Source organism: Pelecanus crispus, chromosome 2 (assembly GCF_030463565.1).
Source record: "Pelecanus crispus isolate bPelCri1 chromosome 2, bPelCri1.pri, whole genome shotgun sequence".
NCBI classification, from domain to species: Eukaryota; Metazoa; Chordata; class Aves; order Pelecaniformes; family Pelecanidae; genus Pelecanus; species Pelecanus crispus.
The window spans coordinates 162601973-162628193 of record NC_134644.1 but is presented as its reverse complement, the minus strand read 5'-3'; the positions used below and the strand labels follow the sequence as shown (position 1 = coordinate 162628193).

General features: G+C 40.6%; 1 protein-coding gene across 3 annotated transcripts in view; it reads right to left on the bottom strand.

The window, feature by feature from the left end:
• The window catches only part of FAM91A1 (family with sequence similarity 91 member A1), a 28960-nt gene extending 4868 nt beyond the window's left edge, over positions 1–24092 (bottom strand). Inside the window, exons 1-22 of one of the 3 annotated variants that reach the window (XM_075705148.1) lie at positions 24021–24092; positions 21050–21134; positions 20174–20325; positions 19219–19276; positions 17500–17567; positions 16133–16246; positions 15116–15206; positions 13230–13292; positions 12041–12147; positions 11181–11219; positions 10963–11075; positions 9944–10062; positions 9407–9519; positions 9118–9204; positions 8221–8353; positions 7388–7536; positions 6532–6666; positions 4238–4351; positions 3210–3282; positions 1882–2031; positions 1277–1384; positions 857–980 (exon numbers count right to left, since the gene is read on the bottom strand). In XM_075705148.1, the coding sequence (XP_075561263.1) occupies positions 857–980; positions 1277–1384; positions 1882–2031; positions 3210–3282; positions 4238–4351; positions 6532–6666; positions 7388–7536; positions 8221–8353; positions 9118–9204; positions 9407–9519; positions 9944–10062; positions 10963–11075; positions 11181–11219; positions 12041–12147; positions 13230–13292; positions 15116–15206; positions 16133–16246; positions 17500–17567; positions 19219–19276; positions 20174–20325; positions 21050–21134; positions 24021–24092 (2267 nt within the window). Of the gene's footprint in view, positions 1–856; positions 981–1276; positions 1385–1881; positions 2032–3209; positions 3283–4237; positions 4352–6531; positions 6667–7387; positions 7537–8220; positions 8354–9117; positions 9205–9406; positions 9520–9943; positions 10063–10962; positions 11076–11180; positions 11220–12040; positions 12148–13229; positions 13293–15115; positions 15207–16132; positions 16247–17499; positions 17568–19218; positions 19277–20173; positions 20326–21049; positions 21135–24020 lie in introns of those variants that run through there. The other 2 variants (XM_075705149.1, XM_075705150.1) reach the window with 2 other exon arrangements.
• Positions 24093–26221: the final 2129 nt, after the last annotated feature.

Genomic DNA, 26221 nt, shown 5'->3' with positions numbered 1-26221 from the left:
GTAAAACTATTGTAATTGAAAAGTGCTATTTTACATAAGATACATTAGACTTTATCATGTCTCATTCGTATCTCGGACAGTCTGGTAACATGACTTTTAAGAAGCAGATTAGTGACACTGTTAAAAAGCAGGTCAACTACTATAATAAAAGCCTTAAACCATGTTTTCAAGCAGCCTTATTTTTGGTCTCCAGAAACAGGCTCTAGAGCACAAAAAAACCCACAAAAAAACCCCAAAACCAAGAAACAACAAACAAACAAAAAACCCCAAACCAAAAACACAAACACAAAAATCCCACTGTTGAAAGAGTAATCTTTCATAAAGAAAAGCTACAGTAAAGAGGAGAAGATAGCTTGATCACAAGCCATGACTAAACTTAGCAAATAAGATACCAATAGTAAAGAAAATTGCCACAAGAGCTAAACGCATTTTACGTCAAAGCATTGTCAGTAAGCTTCCTCCCCTCCCCAGGGGAACAGGGGTGAGGGTAGGGGGGTTAGGAAGAGGAAAGCAAGCTTGTGCTAGGCTAGGAAGGGGAAATGAGTAGGAAGGCACCCAAATTTACTTTTCCCGATCTGTTCATAGACAGTTTACTACAAAGAAATTTTCACCTTGCAAAAACTACAAAAACAGCCTAATCTTAATCTCGCCACAACTAAGGACTACTAGATTGTACATCATAGCTGATATCTATGAGCCAAAAAGCAGCCACCTTACACACTAGAATGAGGTATTCTATGAAACTTGGCTCAGTTCTGCTCCTATAGTCATTGAGTTGTAGCTATCATTTTTTGCAGAAGGTCTGGGCCTGACACATACAACCTGTTAAACCTGTGGCTGATAAATTACAGCTCACCTTTCTTTTCTACATAATCCATGAGTGGCAATTTTTCTGCAGACTTTCTGATTCAACTCAGAACTGAAGAGTGGAATGCCAAAGCATAATTCCAGGGGAACCCATTCCAGTTCTGTTGTGGGTACTGCAGAAAGAAAACGAAGAGACAACCAAATTTTAAGAAAAGACAAAGCAAGAATATTGATCCCAGAACCACTTCTCTCAGACCAGGCTCCATTTGACAGTTAATACTTTTTAAACACAGTTCATTTACTGAACTGCTCAAAGATTTAAGGGAACATGAATTTTAAAAAGAATACTTAGCATTGCACTTACCGTCCCAAACAATAAATCAAACCCCAATATGTGTTCAAACCCTTAAAAACAAGGTATCTCATTGGACTGAAAACGTTTAGTACAAGCCATTTGTCATGTCTTTACCTTCAAGGCTTTGCTTGACTGCAGAATCCACTGAGGTTTCTTCTATTACCATCTCAAATGATTCTGTGCTCCCGTTTACATCAGATCCTGATGCTAGTTCAGCCTCTCCTAAAGGTAAATGTTTATGTAAGAATTACTTTAAGTGAATAAGATTAGATACCACCTGACATAAGGAACATGACACAAGTTTTGCCCAAAGACCATACAGCTATAAACTGGAGGAAGGGATATGGAGAAACATGGGGCCTGACTCATTTTAGGACTAAAGATCCACTTAGGGACCCTCAACACACTTAAAGATTAAGTTCTGGCATATAAAAATGGCACAATTTACTTTTAATCCTTTGAATTTTTTTTTTCTATTGACTGTTCTAGTCCACCAATTTTCAGCCTGTATTTGCTATTTCAGAGCTAGTCACAAAGAAGAATTAGGAAGTAAGCCTACTGCCAATAGATTCACATTAAAGAAGGGTTCCTATCTGTCTTGGGTAGTATTTTGTAGAGTTCCAAATCAAAGAATTGTAATCCTTTGTTCAACTTTGCTGAAGTGATTGTATGTGAAATTAAGGGAACACACCCAAAAGAGACAGTTATTGGTAACTAACCTCTTCCATCAGAAGCATCGCTCAGCTTTCTGTTAGCATGCCGACTTGTAGGATTCAACATAGTGACATAGCCACAAAAATGCTGCAAGTCTATTTTGTTTCTCAGTATTTTTAAAGCCGTATGAATGCCCATGTTCACACGAGAGAAGTCTAGTAGAAAACAACACATATTCCAGCTTACTTTACTAGAAGCCTCCTCCATAATAATAGTTCGTCTCTAGGCCAGGCTAAGTTTTTTATCTGGATTTTCCTCTCTTGCAATGCTCCAGGCTAATGATCCCATTGGTAGATCTGGGATGACACATACGTGATCACAGTCTTCCCACACCAAGCACTAACTGGTATTTTATAGTACAGTAAAAGAGCCAAGGAAGAAGAAACATACAAACAGAAGATGATATCTCTCTCTCACACACAGACACATACAGACAGCAGAGATGGCAAGGTTCAGCTAGGAATCAGATGTCCAGCTCTTTCAGTGCCAGAGTCTTTTATGGCAAATTCAATACAAGATACACGTTCCACATATCTGAAATTCTGAAGAATTAGAATACAGTATTAGAGGGTAACAAGGAGTTTCAACACTGAGTTGTTCATGCTAGAACTTAGAGATTTTGCCTTCAAGATTTTTCACCTAGCATCAAGTTAGAAGAAATAAATAATTTAATAATTTAAATAATTTTAGATTTCATATCTGGAAATTCATACTTTTATGACAGCTCTCAGCTGGAAGGCTATGGCCTCAACTATCCAAAGCTTATATCCTACTCCTCAAGGAGTATTTCAGAACATGTTAATTCCTGCCTTTCAAAATCAGTTGAGCCAGGCAGACTTTGAAGGAATAGCAGATTTTGCTAGCAAAGCTTTTCCTGAGGAAAAAAACTCCATAATAGTTCCTAGCGCTACTAATCAAGATAAGCTTGTTCAGTTTTGGTCTCAGCTGTCTTACAGTTAAGAGATGCTGAATAGAATATATGGAAGATTTATTTACACAGTTAATAAATATACTAGTTAATAAGCAAGTATGCACAAAGAAAGACTCAGAGGTGTTTGTGGAAGTTACTTTTTACATCTGTGCTAGGAGAGAAGAGAGGCCAGGAAACACATTCTAATTAGGACAGAGAAGATAGAAAGGTGAAGACCACATCTCTCAAGCTCAGAACAGACCTGTCAACCATTTAAATATTTTTTCAATTTTCTCATCTAAGTTGACTCGTAAGTTCAAGAAAATCTGAATTAAAACCATTATTGCAACCTTACTGCACAAGGTAATGTGCAAGAAAATTAAATATGGTGGTGTAGAGATTACATTAAAGACAATCAGTTACCTCCCTGCTGCTCAGCTTCATCAAATGGGAATGGTATGTGCATTGTTTCTCCCATTCCGTGCATGCCATGCCCCTGAACATCAATAAATTAAATTAGGAACAGAAAAATATATTTGTCAGCTTAGATTAGTCGTACTTGTGCTCCCTTTTAGGGAGTACCAGTCAAGCTGATGAAACAAATAAGCAGATTGAGATACTTATTTTATTTATACATTAAAGTTCTTGCTTAGCTGAAATAAGTAATTAAATAAAATACCCCACCTTTCCTCCTAAAACACATGTGAGTAAACACAATGAAGTTAAACTTCAGTGAAAAGGAGCAACTTTTCTCTCCAGTTACTGGTTATAAACAGATTTCCTAATCGCTGAGCACTTCTGGAGCAAAACGGAGTTTCCACCCTTAAGTACAGAACATTTTTGAGCAGTCAAGGCTGTCACAAGTGGGCCATTGAGAATTTGTAATTTTATGTTTGTTACAATATTGAACACCTATTTATTTGAATAATTAATTCTGAGAGTTCAGCTGAACCAAAGAAACAAGATGAAGCTATTTTACATCTCCCAAATAGGCAAATGCATTATATTTCTTCTGTTTGTGATAAAGCGCATATTTTGCTCATACTTTACTGTAAGAGTGAAACACCAAGCACTCCAAAAAAGTGCATTTCTTGAATAACACTTCATACTCCCAGTTACCTTATACCACTGCTGTCTAAAAAGCTTGTGGGCTCTTCACTTTCATTCCACTTTCCTACATCCCCACTCTCATAAATCTACGTCTCATTTTTAGCTAGCAAAACTCTTATTTTTTCTGCCCAGAATACAAGAATGCATATATAATATGCATTCAGTTCAAAACCCATGTCTTAGCCACCACTGAACCATAGCAGCACTGGCTACAAAAGTTAACATATTTTTCAGCTCTTGGCAAAAGTGTAGCTTTCCTACATTGTTAATCTCCTGTACCACCTAACAGCATAACTCAAAGAATTATGTATGTTTTCATCATTTATATGAGCACTCCGTACCTGAATTAGAACAGCAGAATGCGTTAAAGCATCGTTCAACATTGTGAGCACATTTGAAGTAGGAACTACCCCTGGGTCGTGACCCCAAGATGTTATTAGTAAGCGATCATAACCCTAGAAGAGAGAAATTAAAAGCATTTACAATAGTAATGGACTATCCAAGCACATAAAGTGAAATACTAGAGTTAGGCATTAGCATATTGTTACAATTAGGAAGCTACCACAGGTAACTACAGCTCTACAGTGTTATACTTTGTACCAAGGATCACTCATGTTCATGTTCCTGGTAAAGACAGAATTTTGCCAACCTCGAAGTTAAGATGCTGTTTTGAACAGCAGGTGTCTGTCACCAGTTCCTGTAGAACTATGTGGCCATTGCAGCAGCCTCCTAGCAAATAGGAGATGAAAATAACCCCACAAATTCAAAAGCAAAATACAAGCTAGATAAACTAACACCATCAACAACGAGCAAAGATATATCTATCCCCAAAATACCTATCCAAGGGGGAAGAACAGGAAGAGAAGAACACTTACTAGGGAGCAATTTCTTAGTTTCTCAGTTTTCAAGACTGAATTCCCCTGCATCTCCCTAAGATTGCTAGAAATGTCTTCACAGTTCCCTAAAAAATGACACTGCAAAACAGTAGCAGGGGATAAGCATTCACATATGCACAGTGAGTGAGAAAAGCTCCAATAAGTTTGTGATAGAGCAAGTGTGAGATCATTTAATACAAGAAATCCTGACCTATCAGCACACTGAGATTCAAGCAGTATTGAAGTTTTCCAAGGCTACCACACTGAATGCTTTTTACTAATAAAAAAGTATACAATCCATACATTTACTAGTAGTTTAAGCTCATGACAGACTAAGGTTGGAATCAAGCTCATCTCCAATGGCCTTACAAAACGCCTTCTGCACTAGAAGCCTTGATTCATTTAATCCTATGTTATCTTAAAGCAAGTCTTAGAAATAGAAGCATCTACAAAATTTTTGAAATGGGAAAGGGAAGGGACACGTGAATGAGGTTTGAGGAATGGAAAATACATCTACAAATCCTAGAGCCAGAGATGACTGCTGATGTAGGTACATCAAAGAATGCACATCCCTCTCTGAATGTCTCCATACTGTTCTAATATATTTAGCTCAAGTATCTGCTCAGAATGATGTGATGAAAACCATAGAGGCCTCTCTGCAATTATAAATTTGAACAATATTACAAATTCCACTGTGAGCAGCAAGAGCCAAACACTGCTAAGCATCTGCAGCATTTGATATCAAAGCCAACAGATACAATGATTTGTGGTTCAGGCAAGTTTAGAAGTTGCCACGGCCACTTCCACCTATGTTTGCCTAGTATACAGAATATTAACAGTACTCCTTTGTAGCGCATATGTCCTTATCAGCATCTCAGAGACAGAATGGGAGAAGGCAGCATCTGAAGTCTTTCAGGCATGAGTCGATAACCTGCACTGTTTTGTGGGACTCCTTGCCAAAGCACTGTATGGACGCTAAGAAGTTAGGTGGATTCAAGGCTGGAAGGAATCTGGGAGAGCAACTGATCACTGCAGAGACAAGAATTCAAGTCACACCCTCTATATACACAAAATCACATACAACTCAGGAAGTTCCAGACCAGAACATGGGGAGGGCTGGAAAGGTCTTAAGAGGAAGTATTACATGTTGTGCTTATTCTTCCTACTTCCAGCCACTGCTAGAGACAGGTTACTGGGCTAGAAAGACCTTTTGTCCAGCCTAGTGCAACCTTTATTAAATTATTCTGTCATTTAAACTGCATGGAGAAATACAGCCTAGAACTTCAAAGTCTCCATCACAGATTTCTACAGTGGACAAACCAGAAGTGATCATCTTAGTCATCTTCTAAACCAGGCAAAGTTATATGTAGAGGTGTCCTTTCTTATATGATACTAGAATGAGCACAATATGCTATGTCCCTATCTTTTGATAAGTCTTCTACACCTTTGTAACACACACCAGGGATGGGCTTACAAACATATTCACAATGACTGCAGTACCACATTTTACATTAAATTTGAAAGGGGTGACACCAAATACACTGGAGTCACATTGTGACGAGATACATAAGTAGCATTCGTTTTTCAGAACCTAGAGTGAAAACAAACCAAGATGCTACATAAAACTTGCTTCTAGAAAAGGTACATCATCAACATCAATGCATTATACCTCTGACTTCAACTGTTATCCCTGAATAGTGTACAGCACATCTTTGAAGCGTTTGGAGAAGGGAGGGAAAATAAATCCATGCATACAGTACCTGAAAAATGTCTGGAAGTTTTCGAAGACGTGTTCCTTTAGAGAGCAACAGAGAGGGTGGTCCTTGTCCAGTTATATGGTAAATATACAGTTTGAACCAAACTGAACTGACTTCTGGTATCGCAGGTCCAATATGCTGAAGAGATTATTCAAGAAATTAGAGAGAACCTAATATTGCAACTGTTAGATGTACAGGTATCATTTAAGAATCAACAGTTTTAAAGAAATATAAATCTAGTTTTGTAGCACAGGAGTTCAAATGTATTACTCTCCTATTGATGGTATTCTAGGTGCTTAGTCCAGTATTGCAAGACTACACACAAAGGCCATAGTAAGGTCTTTTCTATTAATATAAATTCAAAACCAAAATATCTGTCATTGACTCTATTTGAACAGATAAATTATTAATAAATTAAACAAACTTCATTTACTAAGTATTCACATTTTTCCTCACTGAACATTTTTTTTAGAATCATAGAATCATTTAGGTTGGAAAAGACCTTTAAGATCATCAAATCCAACCACTAACCTAACACTGCCAACTCCACCACTAAACCATATCCCAAGTGCCACATCTACACGTCTTTTAAATACCTCCAGGGATGGGGACTCAACCACTTCCCTGGGCAGCCTGTTCCAATGTTCAACAACCCTTTCAGTGAAGAAATTTTTCCTAATATCCAATCTAAACCTCCCCTGGCACAACTTGAGGCCAGTTTAGATGAACTGCAATACTATTCTACATGCCAATAACTGAGCCTCTTTAAAAGGGACATCTAACTGTTGTACCCAACAAAGCTATTAGGAAGATATTATATTACTAGATACCAGAGGGAAAACCCCCAGTATTTTTTCACCTGGGGTGTACAGCTACTAATAGGTCGAATTTCATTGGTGAGTGGTGCCATGGAAACCAGCAGAGTATAATTTTTGTTGAGAACTCTGCTGCAGGTAGCTGGATCCAAGCCAAGCAAACTCTCACATCGTAAGAGGTCCAAAGGAAACCCTGTGTTGAAAATACAAGATTCTTAAATTATCACTTGACATGGAACATACAACCCAAAGTATTCAGATTTTCCATTCTCTCCTGCTAAGCCATAAATACAATATTTTCCACAACTAAGTTTTAAATTATTGGGGTGAATTTGAGTAAATCTGTACATAGTTTTAGCACTACAGCTTGCCCCTCACCAACTAAGTGATCTCAGGAAATAAGCACAGAGATACTGAGGAAGTTAGGTAAGATTTAAAAAAAAAAAAATCTACCCCCATCAGACGAAGAATATACTCCCTTTCATGACTTGAAAAGTGTTTGACAGAACAACTCTGAAAAAATAATGACTCCTTTATTATGGCTTTCAGAAGTACATGATTTGAAACCAATCTCTTCCCCAAGTTCAGCTTATCTTCCCATAATTATAGAATCATTTACGTTGGAAGAGACCTTTAAGATCATTATGCTTTAATGTGTTTCTTTGGATGTTAAGTCCAAGCCTTGGCAACCAAATCTGTCATTCAACAGGCAAATCCAGTTAATGCAGGCTCAAAGGATAATGAAAAAGTCATATTTTTGCTTTAAAATATTTTTAAACAACTAGGATACAGATTGCTTTCTGAAACAGCAGAAAGCTGAGTCCATGCCACATAACTAACAAACTTAGAAGGATTTCCTCAGAAGTGTTCACAGTACCATTATTTGGTTGATCAGGCTGTACAGCTTGTGCCCCTAGGTCTTTATTATGCCGCAAAAACAGTATTGTGTTCCTCAGTGTAAGTGCATGATCGAAGTACCGCTGTGCTTCCCCTTCACCTGTGCTTTGAACCTACGTAAGAAGCAAAATAAATGCATACAAGTGGCATGTTGTTTCAACAAGCATCAATTAGACAACAGGAAAATACTAACAAATTAGCATTTTAAAGCTGTGTAATTGAGCAACAACCCTGCAGCTTATATACAAAGGTGATTTACAGCAACTATTAAATTAAAAGTGAGTCTTGACCATGCTAGTCAAACGAACAGTGAAAAGACAACATCTATAAATCAGAACTACAACTCAGTCTTCAGGTAAAAGTATTTAAATGCCCAGTCATCCTGCCTGGTATAAAATGATACAGCAATTAACAGCAGTCCTCCTACATAATTCTACAGTTGCCCTTCTAGAATTATCTTTAAAAGGTGGATAGATTAAACATTCCAGCACTTAATTGTCAAATTTTCCTACAAAAATGACGTGCAGACTTTCAGAAATATTAACATCTTACTAAAACAAAAGCGATTTCCATTGAACAAGCCCTAATGCAGGTGTGTGTATACACAGACTCAATGTCGTTCATGAACTCACTTTGCTCACCAGACTCATCACATTCATATATGTGTGTGGTGTGCCCCTGAATGTCACTAAAGGTATAGATGCTGTGAATAAAGAACATTTTAACTAAACCACTTTGGTTCAGTATGATAAAGTGTTTGTTCTTATCATTGTATTGCTAAATAAGCAGTTTTACACAATGAAAACACTGAGGTTTTTTGACCCCCTTAACACTTCAAGTGCTGAAAAAGCATTTGGTCAAACATGTAACAGACTACCTTTTCCAGCTCCACCAAGAAGCTGTCAAGACTCTCATCTGACAGTTTCCCAACTTCGAACATAGTGACTGCATGACTTTTCAAGTTCTGGAACAACAAAACAAAACTGTCTTAATTATTTGAGAATGGAATGGGCAAGCAAAAGTTTTATTAAGCAAAAGCATTTCTTAACAACAAACGATACAGAAGTTTTTTTAAAATAATTACACTTGCATTATATTGAAGTCAAAGTATTTTAAAGCTCTACATATTTATTCTTGGCATAATACACTGAACAATTTTGACATACCGGTGAAAGATTTCCCATCATTAAAAAGGCAGTGAGAGTAGAATCAAACAGGAAGGCAATACGCTTTGTGTGTCCGCTAGACAGATTCAGGCTGCTCACGCTGGCTGTTTCAGCTAATAGAGAACAAAAAGAAAATACGTGAGCACATTTGTTTTATTTAAAAATAAAATCATCAAGTTTAAGTCAAAGTTATTTAAAAAAAAAAAAAATGAAAACACCATTAGTTATTGCCATACTGAGTAGAACAGAATTCCCTTCTCACTGCTAAACTACTGACTGAATTAATTCAGAAATTGGTATCTTTGTGTCAATTAGTATCCAAAATACAGATTAGCCAAATAGCTATCTTCTGAAGATAAGGCTGAAGAACTTTAAAACAAGAAGTAGACACCACCTCCCCCACTGTATATTCCATATGAAGAAAGGATCTACACAATCTGTGTATCACTTGTTTCTAAATCCCTTTACAGCCTATGGCACTCAAGAAATATAAAAATAATTGATCCTAATGTATTAAAATTCACTGTTAGTGCTAACCTGGATCATCTTGACTGTTGGTATCTGTATCTGTGGCTGATGACCCAGCTTCCTGTATAGGACTTCTGTTTTCTGCACTGTCCCATGAAAGCAGCATCTTTTGAGGGTCCAAATTACTCCTATTAATGCGAATTAAAATCCACATCTATCGGTCACTGCAGCACCAGAGAAGTATCTCTGCCTTCCAGTGCTACGAGTCCATGCATAGGCATACCCAATACATGCCTTTCAATATTTCTAAGCCTTTAACCAGTCAAGCCTGATGTCCCTCAGAGTCCTGCTTTCACTTCAGCAGAAAAGTTTATTTGGGGGTTTGAAAATACCAGATTTTGCAAAAGAACTCTGAAAAATCAAGCCACCATCGTTGAAGAAGAATCCAATGGAAAAAAAATCTAATTCGCTTTGTTCTCATAGTCTGAATTAGCATTAAAGAAGACTCAGGCACAGTGGTCATTTTAAATGGCTTAATAGAAATCGAACTAAAAGTGCCTGACAATTCTTACTTACTGCAATTGGGCACTCCAACTTGGATAACCCTTTGTTGACTGGTATTAACATCACTTTCCCAGAATTTGATATAGATATACATATATGTGACAGTGTCAGTGACAGAACAGCAACGGTACCTGACAGCAAGTGAGCAAACTTTGCGTACGTATTCACTGACAGCAGTGCCAAGAGAGTACAGTCACAGCTGTGATTTCTGTCCCCAGGAATTGAAAGCAAATGTACACTTGTCTGCTTCAAAAGTGAGCAACTAGGCATTTAAATGTCAAAAAGCCAGCACTAAATAACAGCAATAAAAGTCGTACATTGAACTTACAGGGTAAATTACCACCCCTTATCCTCAGATTAAAAAGAAGATCAAGTATTCTTGCCATTATATATATTAGAAAGCCAAGTGAGATTAGCTGTTGCAGAAGTCAGAGAAAGCAACCAATAGCTTTACAATCAGATTTTGGTTCTAGCTTTCTCTTCAATGAGAAGAATAAGCCTTGTGAAAGAACAGAGACACTTACTTCAGTCTGTTTACTGAAGGAACATTCTTCCACGATGGATGAAGATTATCCAGGTTTATTACTTGGCCTTTTTTATGAGCAAAGCCTAACCGACAATACATGGACACAGCATTCTGAAGAAACACACATACATGTAATAAGGAACTGCTATATGAAAGCAGGTTGCAACACAGTGAACTTTCCACATCAAGTTCAACAGATGCATTATACACACGTACCTTTACTAAAGATAAGTCAATCTCTAGGACATTCGCAAGCTAAAAAAAAAAAAGAGAAAGAAAGAAGAATCAACAATACAGTATTAACAATGCAGGGTAATTCACCACTTGTGGGCTTCGGTATCTTTTTGTTGTGGGTTTTTTTTTTTTATTTTTAAACCCAGCCTGTACCAGTAGGAGCATTTTTGTCTTCATCAAAAGCGATGAAAAAAGGGGATGAAGTCTCATAATTGTCCCACTTGAAAGCATGCAAAAAAAATATGAGGTTATCTTCTACTCTGTAATTTCTAGGTTAATCATGTGTATGAGAATACACACAAAGATGAAAACAAATACTGGATATATTTAATGGGTATTTTTCAGGTGCTTATTCACTGTGTTTTGAGAATAAGACCTTATGAAAACATGTTTCTCATATTAAAATTATAAATACTTATGCAAAAGTTACATTCCTACTTTAAGCCAACATCCTGCATGTTTTCATTGCCAAAGAAAAGTTATTTTAATTTTTTTATTTCACACTAGCAAAACAGAACCAATCTCGTTAGGACAGTGGGAAAACAGACCCTGTTCCAGTTCTAGCTCGTATAAAATAGTCTACATTAGTCACCCCTGTATAAATTCATTCCAGCTGATGGAATCGTTTCACTGAATTGAAGGTACTCCTTCAAGCCTATAAAAGTTACATTCAGGATTAAAGAAACAGGTTGGATCTTAAGCCTGGCAATACCGCTGAATAAAATCACTTGATATTGATCTGTATCTCTGCCATGGGCACAGATTAACACCAAAAACACACCTTTCAGCAGTGTGCTTTGGGCCCTTTCAGGTTTTCCTGACACAGGATAAGTTTTACTTACCTCTGCAACATTAGTGTGTTCATCTATTGAAACAAATATCTTGTACAGGAGTGTTTCGAAGTAATCACCTTGCACTCTGTTCATTACAAAACCTTCAAGTGGTGGCACTGAAAAGACGAATTACTTGCAAAATTACAATCTGGTAACTTATTTTACTAAACTGAAACTGCATAAAACCAGAAAAATAAATTTACACTTCTTTAGTTTTCATGGTACCTGTAATATTGAGGATTTCCCAGTCACAAAGAATAAAAGTCTAAAGACAGTATACACGGTATTTAAAATTCTCCCACTCCTTAAGAAAAGTACTGGTTGTCAATGTGTTTTCTTACAAAAAACTAAAACCATTCTACCTCGCATCATAGCCATGCAGTCTGCAGCTCATCAACTACAGATAATTTCCAATCACCCAGCCCATAAAATGATTTTGTAATGTGGATGGAGATTAAATCATGGCTCTGATTGGAGTGGGACACAAAAAACCCATCCCACCCACACACTCCAGATCTGAGACTCCCAAAGCTATTATTCAAGCAGTAAGTCTCTTGTATTTAGAGGACTTTCACTTAACTGATCTCTGCTACAGCCATGACAGGTATGTCTGCATGGCCAGGTTCCAAACGATTTATGTCTTTGCAGATTATACTGAATTTGGAAACCCCTGAGACCTAGCATAGCTTAATGAGTTGTTCAAAGGGCAGCCATATGCTGTGCTAGTTTAAGCTCCTACGTAGTCCTCAGAATCAGTGCATGACTAACTGAGGTGACAAGACCATGAAGGATGCAACCGATATCCATAAAAAAGTTGCATCTGTCTAGTAAATAGGAGTCAAACCCCATGCCCTTTTGGCAAGGCAACTATGTTTCTTTATGCTATTCTTCCTTTTCATTACAGACATACAGGAGGGTACTTACTGATTCATGCCATGAATCTTTAAAAGAATCTCATCTTACCTAAATATGCATACAAAATAACCTAAGAATTCAAGTTGAAATAAATCCTATATATAATAAAAACAGTGTTTTAGTAGGGTTGAAAACATTCAGTCAGGAAAAATTTTCATAGCTCAAATGTTTTGTTTAAGCAAACTCATGTACACAGACAAGCAGCTTCCAAGACAGACAACTACAGGATAACTGAAATGAATCCAAGAAAACATAGGTATAATACCATTAAATATTTACTTACCTGCTATGCAGCTGTCATCAGATATTGGTACATCAAGGTAAATAAATCCTTTGTTATACAAACCTTTATAAATAAAAGCACATCATTTTAGAAAAAAGCATTTTCCAGGATACTAATGATATAAAGTAGACTCCCCCATCAGCCAATTCAGAATTTAAAGTAACTTCTCCTAATAGCCTCCACAGTAGAATATTACTTTGCAATGCATGGATCAAAAACCACATCTAATATTAAACAGGTGTCACCCTAAAATAGACTCTTTACTTGCAGTCTGATGCAGCACACTTGGAGCTCTACAAGTACTTTCAGGACAATCAAGCACAGCAGAATGACCAGAGAGTGAAGCAGCTACATTTGACAAAGATGAGTATGTCCCTGCCTAAATGTTAATTTAGTTTTCATGATCATCACTGTACTGTCAAGAAATGTTTGGGGTTTTTTTTAATCCTGAATTAGTTTTGTCAGTTGAGGATGCTGGCTACATTTTGGCCCTGCCCTAACTCAGGCTGGAACTCACACACTTTGTAGCAAGGATACAAACTAAATCACATCAGTTCTGATGGTCCTCACATGTCCTTCCCACACATCTTCACCGAAAGTCTTTTTTACACAACTGTAAAAATAAATTCTGGGGCACTTCAACACCAGGTGTCAGCAAAACTGCAGCAGATACAGAGGGACATTGCACACAATAAGGACAATAATATGGTAGATTTTAAATTACACTTTCCCCACGAGACTGATTTGAGCACTAAGCATCTCAACTGAGTTCTGCAGAGTAGATAAACCAAGTTTTTAAGGAAGGGCAAAACATTTCAACATGGTTATCTTTAGAGTATAATGTCTGTAACAGCTGTACTTTAATAGTAAAGCATAAAGTTAAATTACACAGTATAAAATAAGCCAAATTTATTGTCAGTAGTTCCTTTGATGTTACCCAAGACCACTCCATCTACATCATATTCATTACAGTGAGGAGGAAGCGTGCCAGCAACCCTCAGGTGAAGTGTTATTAAGCACACGAAGCAATATTTTCTTTTCTTTTTCTACCCATGAGTTAGCGTAGAAAGGTATGTTAGATCCTTCTAAACCTACTAAACCTGACCTGTAACCCTCTCCACAAGCAACATCAGTATAGAGAAAGACCATTAAGTGTTTCCTGAATTAAAATTTTCTTAAGCCCTATACCATTTGAGATCCACTCCAGAGCTTGGACTTCACCTACCTCACTTCTGGTTTTATTGTTTTGTTCTGCTTCAGTAACAGGCAGTGGAATTCTGCCTTAATTTCTTCACAAACATACAGTGCACAGATTCAATTGCTTGTAGTAAGCCAAGCATTTACAGACCAACTTCTCGAGGAGTTTGTCAGTGAATTTGTACTCCCTTGACTAGTATGATTTGTCTGTATCTAATACTTGTTAACGCTGAAACAGGGAGACACCTGCACACCATTTTTCAGTAACAGTTGCAGACCTTTGAGAAACAAGACAGCCTCTTAGATTTAAGCCCCATCTTCATGGTGTTCAAACAGTACAAAATTACGAAAACTCTTCTTTGGAAAGCAAGGATTGAAGTTTTACCACCCAGGATTACAGACTCTGACATTTTTAATTTTAGTTTCTTTTGTCCTCATCTACCTCCCCCACAATCTTTACTGACAGTTTCTAATGAAAAAATTTGTTGAATCAAACAATCAGAGCAACAGCTGCTAATGACTCACTGTTAAACCATTTACAAGATCCAGACTGCAGTCTGTACAAGCTCTGGAGTATTTTCCTCCAACTCCTCTTATGCTTCAGCTGTCTACATCCCCTTTTATTCCTACTCTCAGAATTCACTGAGCAGGATCTACAAACAGGAAAGGAATGTCCGTTAAACACTTACTGTGAACTACATTGAAGTCTAATGAACCAGCAAGCTGAGGACCTGAATCAATTATCTTATCAATAGCGGACTTCTCTGATGTAGTACAAATCTAGGTAGAAGAAATCATGTTAGTCTTTTGTAGAAATGAGTCTATGCAACTTTAATACCACTCAAAAAAAAAAATCCAAAAACATTACAGCCTGAGGTCAATCATAAGTAATATGAGAATATAGGAAGTAAACCATGTTCTTAATTAAGATATTTGCACTGAAGAATTCACTGCAGTTCCTGTTAAAGTCTTAACATTTTTTACTTTGGTCCCCACACAAAGTTATGCATGCTCTGGGAATGGTACTTAATTGCACAGGCATCTGGCAAGTGAAGTCCACAGTGTAACAGGTTTGCTCTTTAACACTTCCAAACTGAGTGTTCAACCACACAACTGGAACCATTCTAGAAAGATGTCCATTAAAATATCAAAGTAATGTGCCTCAGGTTAACTTCTCTGGGTTGATGGGATGTCAGAATATAAGTAGCCACTGCCCAAGATATTCCCAATAACAGCCAAAAAAAAGATTCCATCACTGCTTTAAATACATTACAATCTACACAAAAGACTTTCACAGAAGGAATTAAATCCAGATCAAATGACTGGCTGACTGTAAATGAAACTGAGAATGGAAGTAGAATTAAGTCAGCTCACAAGTTTTTCCACATGTGAACAATGAAAAATATGACACACAAGGAGCAGAAACAATGACATTATATACAAAATAAAGTCCACTGACATTCTGATTCTAACTATACTGAAGGTGAAGATTCAGTCAAAACTGAGCCGTCACAGCTTAACTATGAAACTTAAGAAAACATTTTGTTGCTTGTTCCCTACAAAGCACATCATCAAGCACATTAGTTATCACAGACTGGTTGACACAAAACCACCTCAACACTGTACATAGCGCAGAAGGGAAGCCACTGTTTTCAGGGACTATGAGTATTCGACCAAAATTAGAGATGTAATCCATACTAAAATACCTTGATGTCATCCTCAGTGATGTAGCCAGACTGCACAACCCACCAAGCTTCTACAGCAATCTCCACAGGTTTCACAGGTAACAGATCATGAGCAGTTTTCCTTCTGAAAAATTTCTGCAGTGGTACAGTCCATTTGAGATAGTAATAAAGAGCACTTCACATGTGCAGACAGCCATTTACCTTTATACGAGCTGATTTTTATAAACACCCATTTTTAAGTATATTATATTCACAGACTGGATACACACAAATACTACTAGCCTTGCCATTTAGTAAAAGCACATACTTGTTCAGAAAAAAATGTTTCTCTCCTCCCTCAAATCATACGAAAATGGGAAGGAAAAAAATTATTTACATCTGATATTGCTAAACCTTCACATAAACCCATACTATATGTCTCACTAATTAAAAACCACACTATTCAAACACCTCAGGATAGATCAAGTCCAAATTTAAACTATTTATGACATTTTCTAATATGAACAGGTAAGAAAGCATGGCAAACAAAGTATACAAATAGGGTATTTTCAATTCAATTATCTTAAAAACATTTTAGGAACATTTTATTTACTTTAAAGGACAAAGTACCCCACATTCTCAATAAGCACGGTGCTAAAACAGTACAGCAAATTTCAGTCCAAGGAAGAAAAACTGGAGGGTACTGTTTATTTATAGACCTAAATAGCTTCTGTTCCATTGCATAGCCATTACATTTTGGTTCACTCTATCAACTTCCTATTTTGGTAAGCACACTTTTGGCTGAAGGAGCACTGTGAAGCTACTGCAAGAGCACTTCTGAGTTTCCTGAGAAAGACAGGGACTGTTGTGAACTAAAGGGCCTACTTCTATCAACAGTCATTACAGTGTTTTCCACATGTGCTGTTCACATGCAAGGATGCCTCTTCAGACTCATTACTATTGCCTCAGAGAAAAACATACATACTACAAAAATTTACACCTAGATGGACTGTCCCAGAATAAATTCTGATCTGAACTGCACCCACAGAAACACGGAATAATTCTTCCAGAACCAGTATCATTATTCCATGTTTATACTGGCCAGAAGACATTAGTTATCTGGTGCCGTAGAGTAAATACAGCTCTGAAAATATACGTCCGGGGGGGGGGGGGAGGGGGGGGGTGCGGACATAGTATTGAATATCTTTTTTCTTTAGTATACTTTGATTTTAAATTGAAAAGCTCTTTATTAACTTCAGGAAACACAATATAATTAGCAATACACTGTCACATTCAATTAGCCATACTATTAAACAAACCAGATCCATGAAATTATTCCAGTCTTCATTTCCTATGAAATAATATGGGGGAAGGGGAGAAGGAAAGGGAGAGGAAATTAAAAAACTTACTTTTGAAGACCTACATTGGTTCATAAGATCTATATACTGGTTTCTTCCTATACCAAGAAGTCTTAGACCTGAAAAATAAGTAAGGTTTTATTTCTCTTAAGACAGGTTTAAGCTGAAGATACATAAAACATTCTTCAAAGAACCAGACCTACTTCTAGAATAATATTTTTAATCACCGTTTCTTCCTAAAATAAAGGGATAGTTATAGGAGCTAAATTCAATTTTAACTGAATTTGACAGAGAACCACAGACATCTAAAACCAGAATCCATCCACATTCATTTACTCTGTACAAGTTAAAAAAAAAATCTCATACCTCTCAAGTCACAGGGTAGCAGGAAATAATCCCAACCCCTTTGTCTCCTACAATCGCATCAACAGGTAATAACTATGTTTCAAAGTAACAGAACTAAAGTTATACCACATTTTGATCAATAGTTTTTCTTCCCTCTAATAAATCCCACACCACACACTGGATTAGAACCCTAAACTAAGAACTAGAGCACAAAAGGCCGCATAAGCCTCTGAAGAAGATGATTAAGACCTAGTTAAGTTAAACTGAATCAGAATTTAATTCTGTAATCTTCAACCACTAAGGAGCTATGAACAGATACTGGAAAACTACTCATTAGTTTTAAAACTGAGACAGAATATGGGTGAACTCCAGCTTTCTAGTTTGACACTAGTTTTTATGATAAGATGTTAATAAAGATGTTTAACTTGATTATACCTCAGCAACTGACCTGCAGCTGCTGCTAAGATAACAGGGAAGCCTTTCTTCTCTTCATACTCTGAGTAGCACTAGATTTCCAACAAGCTACATGGTGCTGAATAAAAAAGTTTTTCCTGATCTGTTTTCCCAGTGTGAACGTTACACAGAGGCAAATTAGTACAGTTAACTGACAATATCCTTTTAAAAACAGAAACAAAAAACCCCAACTGTTTTCAAAAGCTGCAGGCTACTCCTCACCTGACTACATACAATCCTTAAAGAGAGCTGTACAAATTCATATAGAAGGTGAGGAATGAAGTGTTTAGCTATGAATAACTTCTCAGTGGCAGGTTTGATTAACACCCTCCCTATGCCAGCAGTTTGCATTTTCCTCTCTAACACTTATCAGTAGGCTATTGCTCTTAGTCTGTTCTCCTCCACCAGGTTCAGCATTTTTGCTTTCCTAATCTCCCCACCTCATACCCACAACAGTCTAACAGAAAGCACGATAAAACACCTGGCACATCCAGGAGTGTCATAAAATACCAGATTCTCTTCTCTCTCTTTTCTGGTACGTCAATCCTCAATCCACACTGACGCTAATTCACAGGAGCGTCAACAGCCTTTCAGTGTCTTCCCAAAGCTTCCTGCCCTACACATGCCAAAAATGCACTAGGAAAGGACCAGCAGCTCAGCTTGCTGATGCACGATGGCCAGTAAGACTTTCCACCCAGAAGTCCAAGCAAACAGGAATGCAATACAAGCAAGGATAGAATCTGCACAAGATTTTGCACCATGCCTATCTGTACTCAAACTAGCCCAATTCCAGTGCTGACCATATAGACAGAACTGTCTGGAGAGCACATGCTCCTTAATATCATTATTTAAATGCTTCTACACCTTCATTCACATGCTTATGTTCAAGCAAACAGATGCCTGCAAAACCGTTTTCAGAAGCTCCTGCTTTCCAACTCATTGAAAGCAGTCATGCAACTAGATAATACTTACAGTCAGCAGCAGTGAAGTTGGGTAACGAATCATAGCTTTTTTCACTGTTCATTATATCCTTAAAAAGACAAGAAAGCTTAGTTGCAACAAGAAAGTTGTCATTTCAGAGAAGCAGGTCCAAAATTCTGCCTGCTTTTTTTTTTTTAAAGAACAACATGAAATTAAAACAAATATATTACAGTCAGTTACCTTATCAAACTTGCCAATGACTTGATTAATCATTACACAATAAGCTAAATAAATTAAACAGAAGTATTTTTTTATGTAAGCTTTACAAAGAAAAATGCTGATTGACAGAATAATAAAGATAAAATCCTATATCTGTCTTCACCAAAAAAACAGCACACAGAATTGCTAACAGTAATAACAGAATAAGCTAACTAATCCTTTATGTCTGCAATCGCTATACACAAAATAAAAAAAAGCATTTCTAATATCCAATGAAAATAAAAGAAGGTTGCCAGAGTGCTGACAGAAAACAGAACCATCTTTGTTCTCAGAGAAAAGGATCTGCCTCAAGCTTTTGAAAAAGCTTCTAATATGATTAAGTGTCCCTTTGAAAGAGAACAAAAAAGGAAATAACTGTTCAAATGTGCTGGTTTTTAAAAATGGAAATCCTCTTTGTTTTATTAATCTAACAGAATAAGCTATTTCTTTTACAGTTTGAAGCGAAGGGTCACAATCTCAAACATCAAAAGAGAAAGACTGGCCTCAGAGCGAGTCCCACCCTGTTCCACATGACAAAGTCCAGCTCTTGAAAGGCTTATGGGGCCAGAAGGGAAAAAACTGCAGGTACAAGTATTTCTCTAGAAAGCTTCCTTACTGTTTCCTTACTTGTTAGCATACCCTATCCAAAAGGGAACAAACTGCATAACACTGCCTCATATGCATTACAGGACCATCACCAACATCTCTAGGACAGAAAACAACACATTCTCGCCAGTTTTGTACTCACCTCCATTATGCCTGTGTAATATGAAAACGGTGTTACTCTCAGACCTTTTACCATGATGTCAGACAAATGATAAGGGTACAACATGAGATGCTCTCGACTGTATTTTAACAGATCCTCATAATATTTACGCTCGTCTTTCTTGACATGCTTGACTACAAGGGGAGGAAAAAAAAAGTTACACTGTTCTATGAAGTTCAATTAAAAAAAAAAAGTGTTATAACAACAGGATTAAAAATAGTATAATGGCAACTGACAGAAAATGAAAAACAAAGGAGTAATGCAGGGCATTCAGCATCCAAGTATTTCTACATATGATAAAAGTACTCTCACAGCCTTTAAGGATGACATTAGAACAGAAACAGCTTTATTTTACAGGTTACCAGAAAGTGACCCATTAAGACAGAACTCATGCAGGCTGTAGAAAATCATCTTTTAATTAGTGAAACTATTATCTACTTTGGGAAGACAAATGGACACAGTCAATGCAAAATAAAGTTGCAAAGTTGAAAGTTGCAAACAAGTCATAGCCAATAGGTCATGTGAGTCACGGCCACTGCCTGCATCTCATCTAGTGACGGGCTTTATTTTATTAGTCAAATCCTCTGTTAATATCTCTTAATTTCTTGGAAAAGGGCAGCATAACTACAGTAGAAATTCAATTCCACCTGCCAACTCACGAACCTTAAAGAGCACTTTGCTAGAAAAGCTGCCAAACACACTCAAAAGTCAAGACTCTTATTGGTGTTTTATCATTTAAAATTATTTTTTTTCAGGGAAGGAGGAAACAGGGCTAGTTCTTGCAGTTCTACAGTAAAGACAAGCTTCCACACGGAAGAATTGGGTAGCAATTAGAAGTTACTTCACTGCGTTACTCACCTAAGTTATTCCGGTACCGTAACTGATTGCGGATGCTGTAGAGTACGACCTGCCTTTCATATTCCCTCTGAGAGTTTCCAAGACCCTTGAAAACATAAAGGCCTTTTAGCTGACATGCACAAAACCCCTTTTAGTTCAGCCACTGCAAAGTGTCTTATGAGGAAACATATGCAGGCAGTTGTCATTACTCAGGGATTCCCCCGGTTCAATACAGTGACAGCATCTTTAGTCTCTGTATGAGGTCAAAAGTATCTTTAGTTAAATAGGTCTTTCTACACAGGGTGCAGATTTAAGCAATAATCTTTAGATTTTTTTTTTCCCCTAGTATCATTCTGATAAAAAAGGGAGCATCTAATTCTCAAATCAAAGGTTTTAAACCATCTTTTAGAAGACATGAAGCATCAAGCATTTTACCAAGCATTCAGCATCTTGCACCCTTGAAGAATTACCTAGAATTAGTGTAGCATAAACCAAGCATGGTGAATGGCATGTGAAGCTTCAACTGCTGCACCTGAGAGGCTTATAATGTAAAAAATAAATAATGAAACAGCTCAAGCTGTAGCTTCACACAAGTAAGGCAATCAAGTGATCTTAGGTCACAAGATTAAGGTGTAAGCACTACGCATTACTTGACTATCATGAAAGAAGATAAAAAGAGAACTTTGGTTAATGCTTTAAATGCCTTATTTCAAAAACTGTCCCCTCAAAATTCTTCATATTATTTTTCTACTTTGCATCTGCAACAAGCAATCTGGGTTGGGGTTTTTTTTCCCCCCCTTCTCCTGGTTCCCTCATTGATGCTCATATTAAAAAAGATCCTAAGGTACTTTACTGCATATATGGGATAAACAAGCAAGTTGCACACATAGTGCAGAATCAGGTATTACAAAAGAAACACCTGATATCACAGACAGGGTCCATAATTGATTAAATATCAATCCCAAAGAGGGATCCAAGTATTTGCTCCTAGTGCAAAAATAGTAGGGACTAATCTAACCCTAAAGTAAACAAAACAGCATGCCAGAAGTTACATTAAAGAAAATAATGCATTAAATACTGGTACATTTTCTATCCTGAATCACATAGCCAACAGTATGGCACTCAGCTAGGCAGGTAAAGAGAAATCATCATTCATGCCCCTCTAACAGCTCCTGCAATCCCAACTCAAGGAATTCAATTATTCAGGGCCTGCAGCCACTACTCATCCTCTCCATCCTTCCTTCAGGCAAGAGCAGCAATTATTTTTCAGCATCTGCTTTCAAGCAGCATAAGGCTTTGGAGACATCCTCTCAACTTGCCACAGTACTTCCCCTCTGGTATCAGAGGCCCATTAAATCCGTCAAATCAAAATTTCATGAGGTTTTCTTTTCCACAAGCCACTCGCTGCAATAGTTCCCTGGCTACCAAAACGCAGGGCTGCGCAAGTCTCCGATGACACCCGTCCCAGGTCACCTCACACTATTCGGGGGTTGTGTGAAGGATTCCCACCCCAGCCAGCCTTGCGCCTGCACAAGCTGAGAGAGCACCCCACGCACCCCCGCATCTCCCTCTGCCCACAGAGACCCCAAACGTCCCCCTCTCCTCACAGACGCCCCAACAAACACACAGGTACATCCCCCACTCCTCACAGACCCCACACCGCCCTCATTTCCCACTCTCCCCACAGACATGCCCCCCACACCCACCCCTCTTCCCCCGAGGGGCCGTGCACCCCGCCGTCTCCCCCTCTTCACGTGCAGACCCCACACCCCCCTCTCCCCACGGAGGGCCACACACCCGCCCCTGTACCCCCTCTCCCCACAGAGGGCCACACACCCCCCCGTGCCCCCTCTCCCCACAGAGGGCCACACACCCGCCCCCGTACCCCCTCTCCCCACAGAGGGCCACACACCCGCCCCCGTACCCCCTCTCCCCACAGAGGGCCACACACCCCCCCGTGCCCCCTCTCCCCACAGAGGGCCACACACCCGCCCCCGTACCCCCTCTCCCCACAGAGGGCCACACACCCGCCCCCGTACCCCCTCTCCCCACAGAGGGCCACACACCCGCCCCCGTACCCCCTCTCCCCACAGAGGGCCACACACCCGCCCCCGTACCCCCTCTCCCCACAGAGGGCCACACACCCGCCCCCGTACCCCCTCTCCCCACAGAGGGCCACACACCCCCCCGTGCCCCCTCTCCCCACAGAGGGCCACACACCCCGCCCCCGTACCCCCCTCTCCCCACAGAGGGCCACACACCCGCCCGTGCCCCCTCTCCCCACAGAGGGCCACACACCCGCCCCCGTACCCCCTCTCCCCACAGAGGGCCACACACCCCCCCCGTGCCCCCTCTCCCCACAGAGGGCCACACACCCCCCCGTGCCCCCTCTCCCCACAGAGGGCCACACACCCCCCCCCGTACCCCCTCTCCCCACAGAGGGCCACACACCCGCCCCCGTACCCCCTCTCCCCACAGAGGGCCACACACCCCCCCCGTGCCCCCTCTCCCCACAGAGGGCCACACACCCGCCCCCGTACCCCCTCTCCTCACAGAGGGCCACACACCCGCCCCCGTACCCCCTCTCCCCACAGAGGGCCACACACCCGCCCCCGTACCCCCTCTCCCCACAGAGGGCCACACACCCCCCCGTGCCCCCTCTCCCCACAGAGGGCCACACACCCGCCCCCGTACCCCCTCTCCTCACAGAGGGCCACACACCCGCCCCCGTACCCCCTCTCCTCACAGAGGGCCACACACCCGCCCTCGTACCCCCCTCTCCCCACAGCCACACACACCCCCGTACCCCCTCTGCCCACAGCCACACACCTCCCCCTCACACCGGCGCCCCGCGGCCAGGGCCGCCTGCCTTCCCCCGAGGCAGGCAGGGCTGAGTCCCCACGTCTCCCCGCACTCCGCCGGGCGCCCTCCCGCCCTCCGCTTCCCCGGGCCGGGGAGCTCGGCAGCCCGGACCCTGCCCGCCCGCCGGCACCTGCTTGACGCTGGCCGGCAGCCGGCCCCAGGGGTAGTTGTGGCGGATGTGGAACTCCACGTCGATGTTCATGGCGAGGAGGCCCGGCCGCGCCGCGGGGCCCCGCCGCCGGGAGGCGCTCCAGCCCAGGGGCCGCCCTGCCCGCCACCGCCGCCGCCGCCGCCTCAGCCACCTCCCGCCCGCCGCTGCTTCCGCATTACGCCCCCGGAAGCGCCTCAGACGTCAGTTCCGGCGGGGCGGGGACGGGGGCGGTCACCCCGGGGTAAGGCCCGGCCTCCTCCCCCGCTGAGCCCCGGGCGCCCGCTGCCTTCCCCCGCCCCGCCGGGCGGCAGGGGAGCGCGGCGGGGTTCTTTCGGTCGGGTGCGATCAGCTGCGCAGCAGCGAGCGGCGGGACTGTGGGGCTGTACCCGTGCTGCGCTACGCGAGTCCTTGACGGCGCGGGTGCTTGTGCCTGCGAAAGGCTGTCCCTCGCCTTGGCTGCTCCCCCCGCACACCGGCGCAGCCGTCCGTGGGCCGACACCGGCTGGGAACGGATCCGGGCTTAAAATGCCTCTGTCACCTGCCTGGTTAGTTCTAACGTTATTTTCCTGATGCGGTTCACGATACGCCCGGACAAACGCTAGTGACTGCCCACAGCAAGGAGCAGAAATGCGGCATTTCACAACAAGGAACGAGCAAGTAGAGGCCCCCAGAGAGGTGGTAGAGGCCCCATCCCTGGCAGCATTCAAGGTCAGGTTGGACGGGGCTCTGAGCAACCTGGTCCAGTTAAAGCTGTCCCTGCTCACTGCAGGGGGGTTGGGCTAGATGACCTCTAAAGGTCCCTTCCAACCCAAAGCATTCTGTGATTCTATGATTCTATAAGATTATTTCATTCAGCCGTGGCCCTGGGCTACCCCAACTGAGCGTGTGTGGTCTGCGTAGCGTGAGGACCGAAAGCTCGCAGACCTGAATACCAAGAGCAGCCTGTCCTGTTCATACAGGGTCTTGAGCAAGTGGGTCAATATCATCAAGGAAGCTGCTTCAAATAAAATAGCGGCAGGTGCCCCTCCTTAGGATCTTGGTTTTTGTGAGTCATTTAAAGTCTTACCAGTGTCAAAATCGGTGCCAACTTCCCATGCAGAAGCATTTTCTTATTGTTTAAGTGCCAGGGAATTACAGTTGGGGGAAGGGCTCAATATTTTTAACACTACACAACATTTTAGTGAATGATTTGATACGTAAATAGAATAAACAAAGCAAGTGAGCCCCTGATCACTTGTGCCATGTAATTTTTAAGGCCGTTATCCTGCATGCTTGGTAATAACCTTGGAGCAGTGGTGACAGGGCTGAAAGGGGACCAACAGCAATAGAAAGAAACTCAGTGCTTTGTTGTCTTTAAGTAGGTCCCACGACAGCTACAGACCCAGTTCTTTGGCATCACTGATCTTCAGGATCCCACTTCTGCGTAACTGCATAGACACAAAGCCTCAGCCTGTGGACATGCCCCATGGTGCCGACACGCAGAGATCCCTGCAGCTGAGGAGATGGTGAGCCAGGGTCTCAGATCTCCAGAGTCTCAAATAAGGCCTCTCTGCTCATATCCCTGGCCAGGAACACAGTCACAGCCTGCCAACCTGACCTCATCCTTAATTCTTTTAACCCCAGTTGTCAGGTTTCTTATGAACCTTTCTTTCTCTGTCACACCCTACATTGGTTTTTAAATAAACTATGAAAAGATATTAATAAGAAACCCTTTTTGCCGTGCCCATTGCCACATAAACCAGATGGTACAGGTCTTTGGCTGGTACTGTCTGTTTGCTTTTGATATCGGTAAACAAACACACCTCTTAATAGGGCAGGACAATTTTTTTCTTGGATGGTTCTAAGGTAAATTTTATGTTAGTGCCACCAGCACCTGAATAATACTTTTAGTAAGACACAGATATGACAATCCACAAGCTAAAAATTCAGGTGCTCAGAATAACAGTAAAGTATGCAGTATTCCTATTCCATTATACTCTTAGCGGCTGCCTCAGACTTTTCAGTGACAACACTGGCAAAAGGGAATAAAAAACAAGACAATTACAAAGAAACTATTGACATGGGGTAGATCTTCAGAGAGGCGGAGTAATTGAGCAGAGCTGTGATTAGAATCCAATAGTGGAAGTACTTGATTTTTAACAGGATTTTCATTTATTACCAGAAAGGGTACCATACAACAA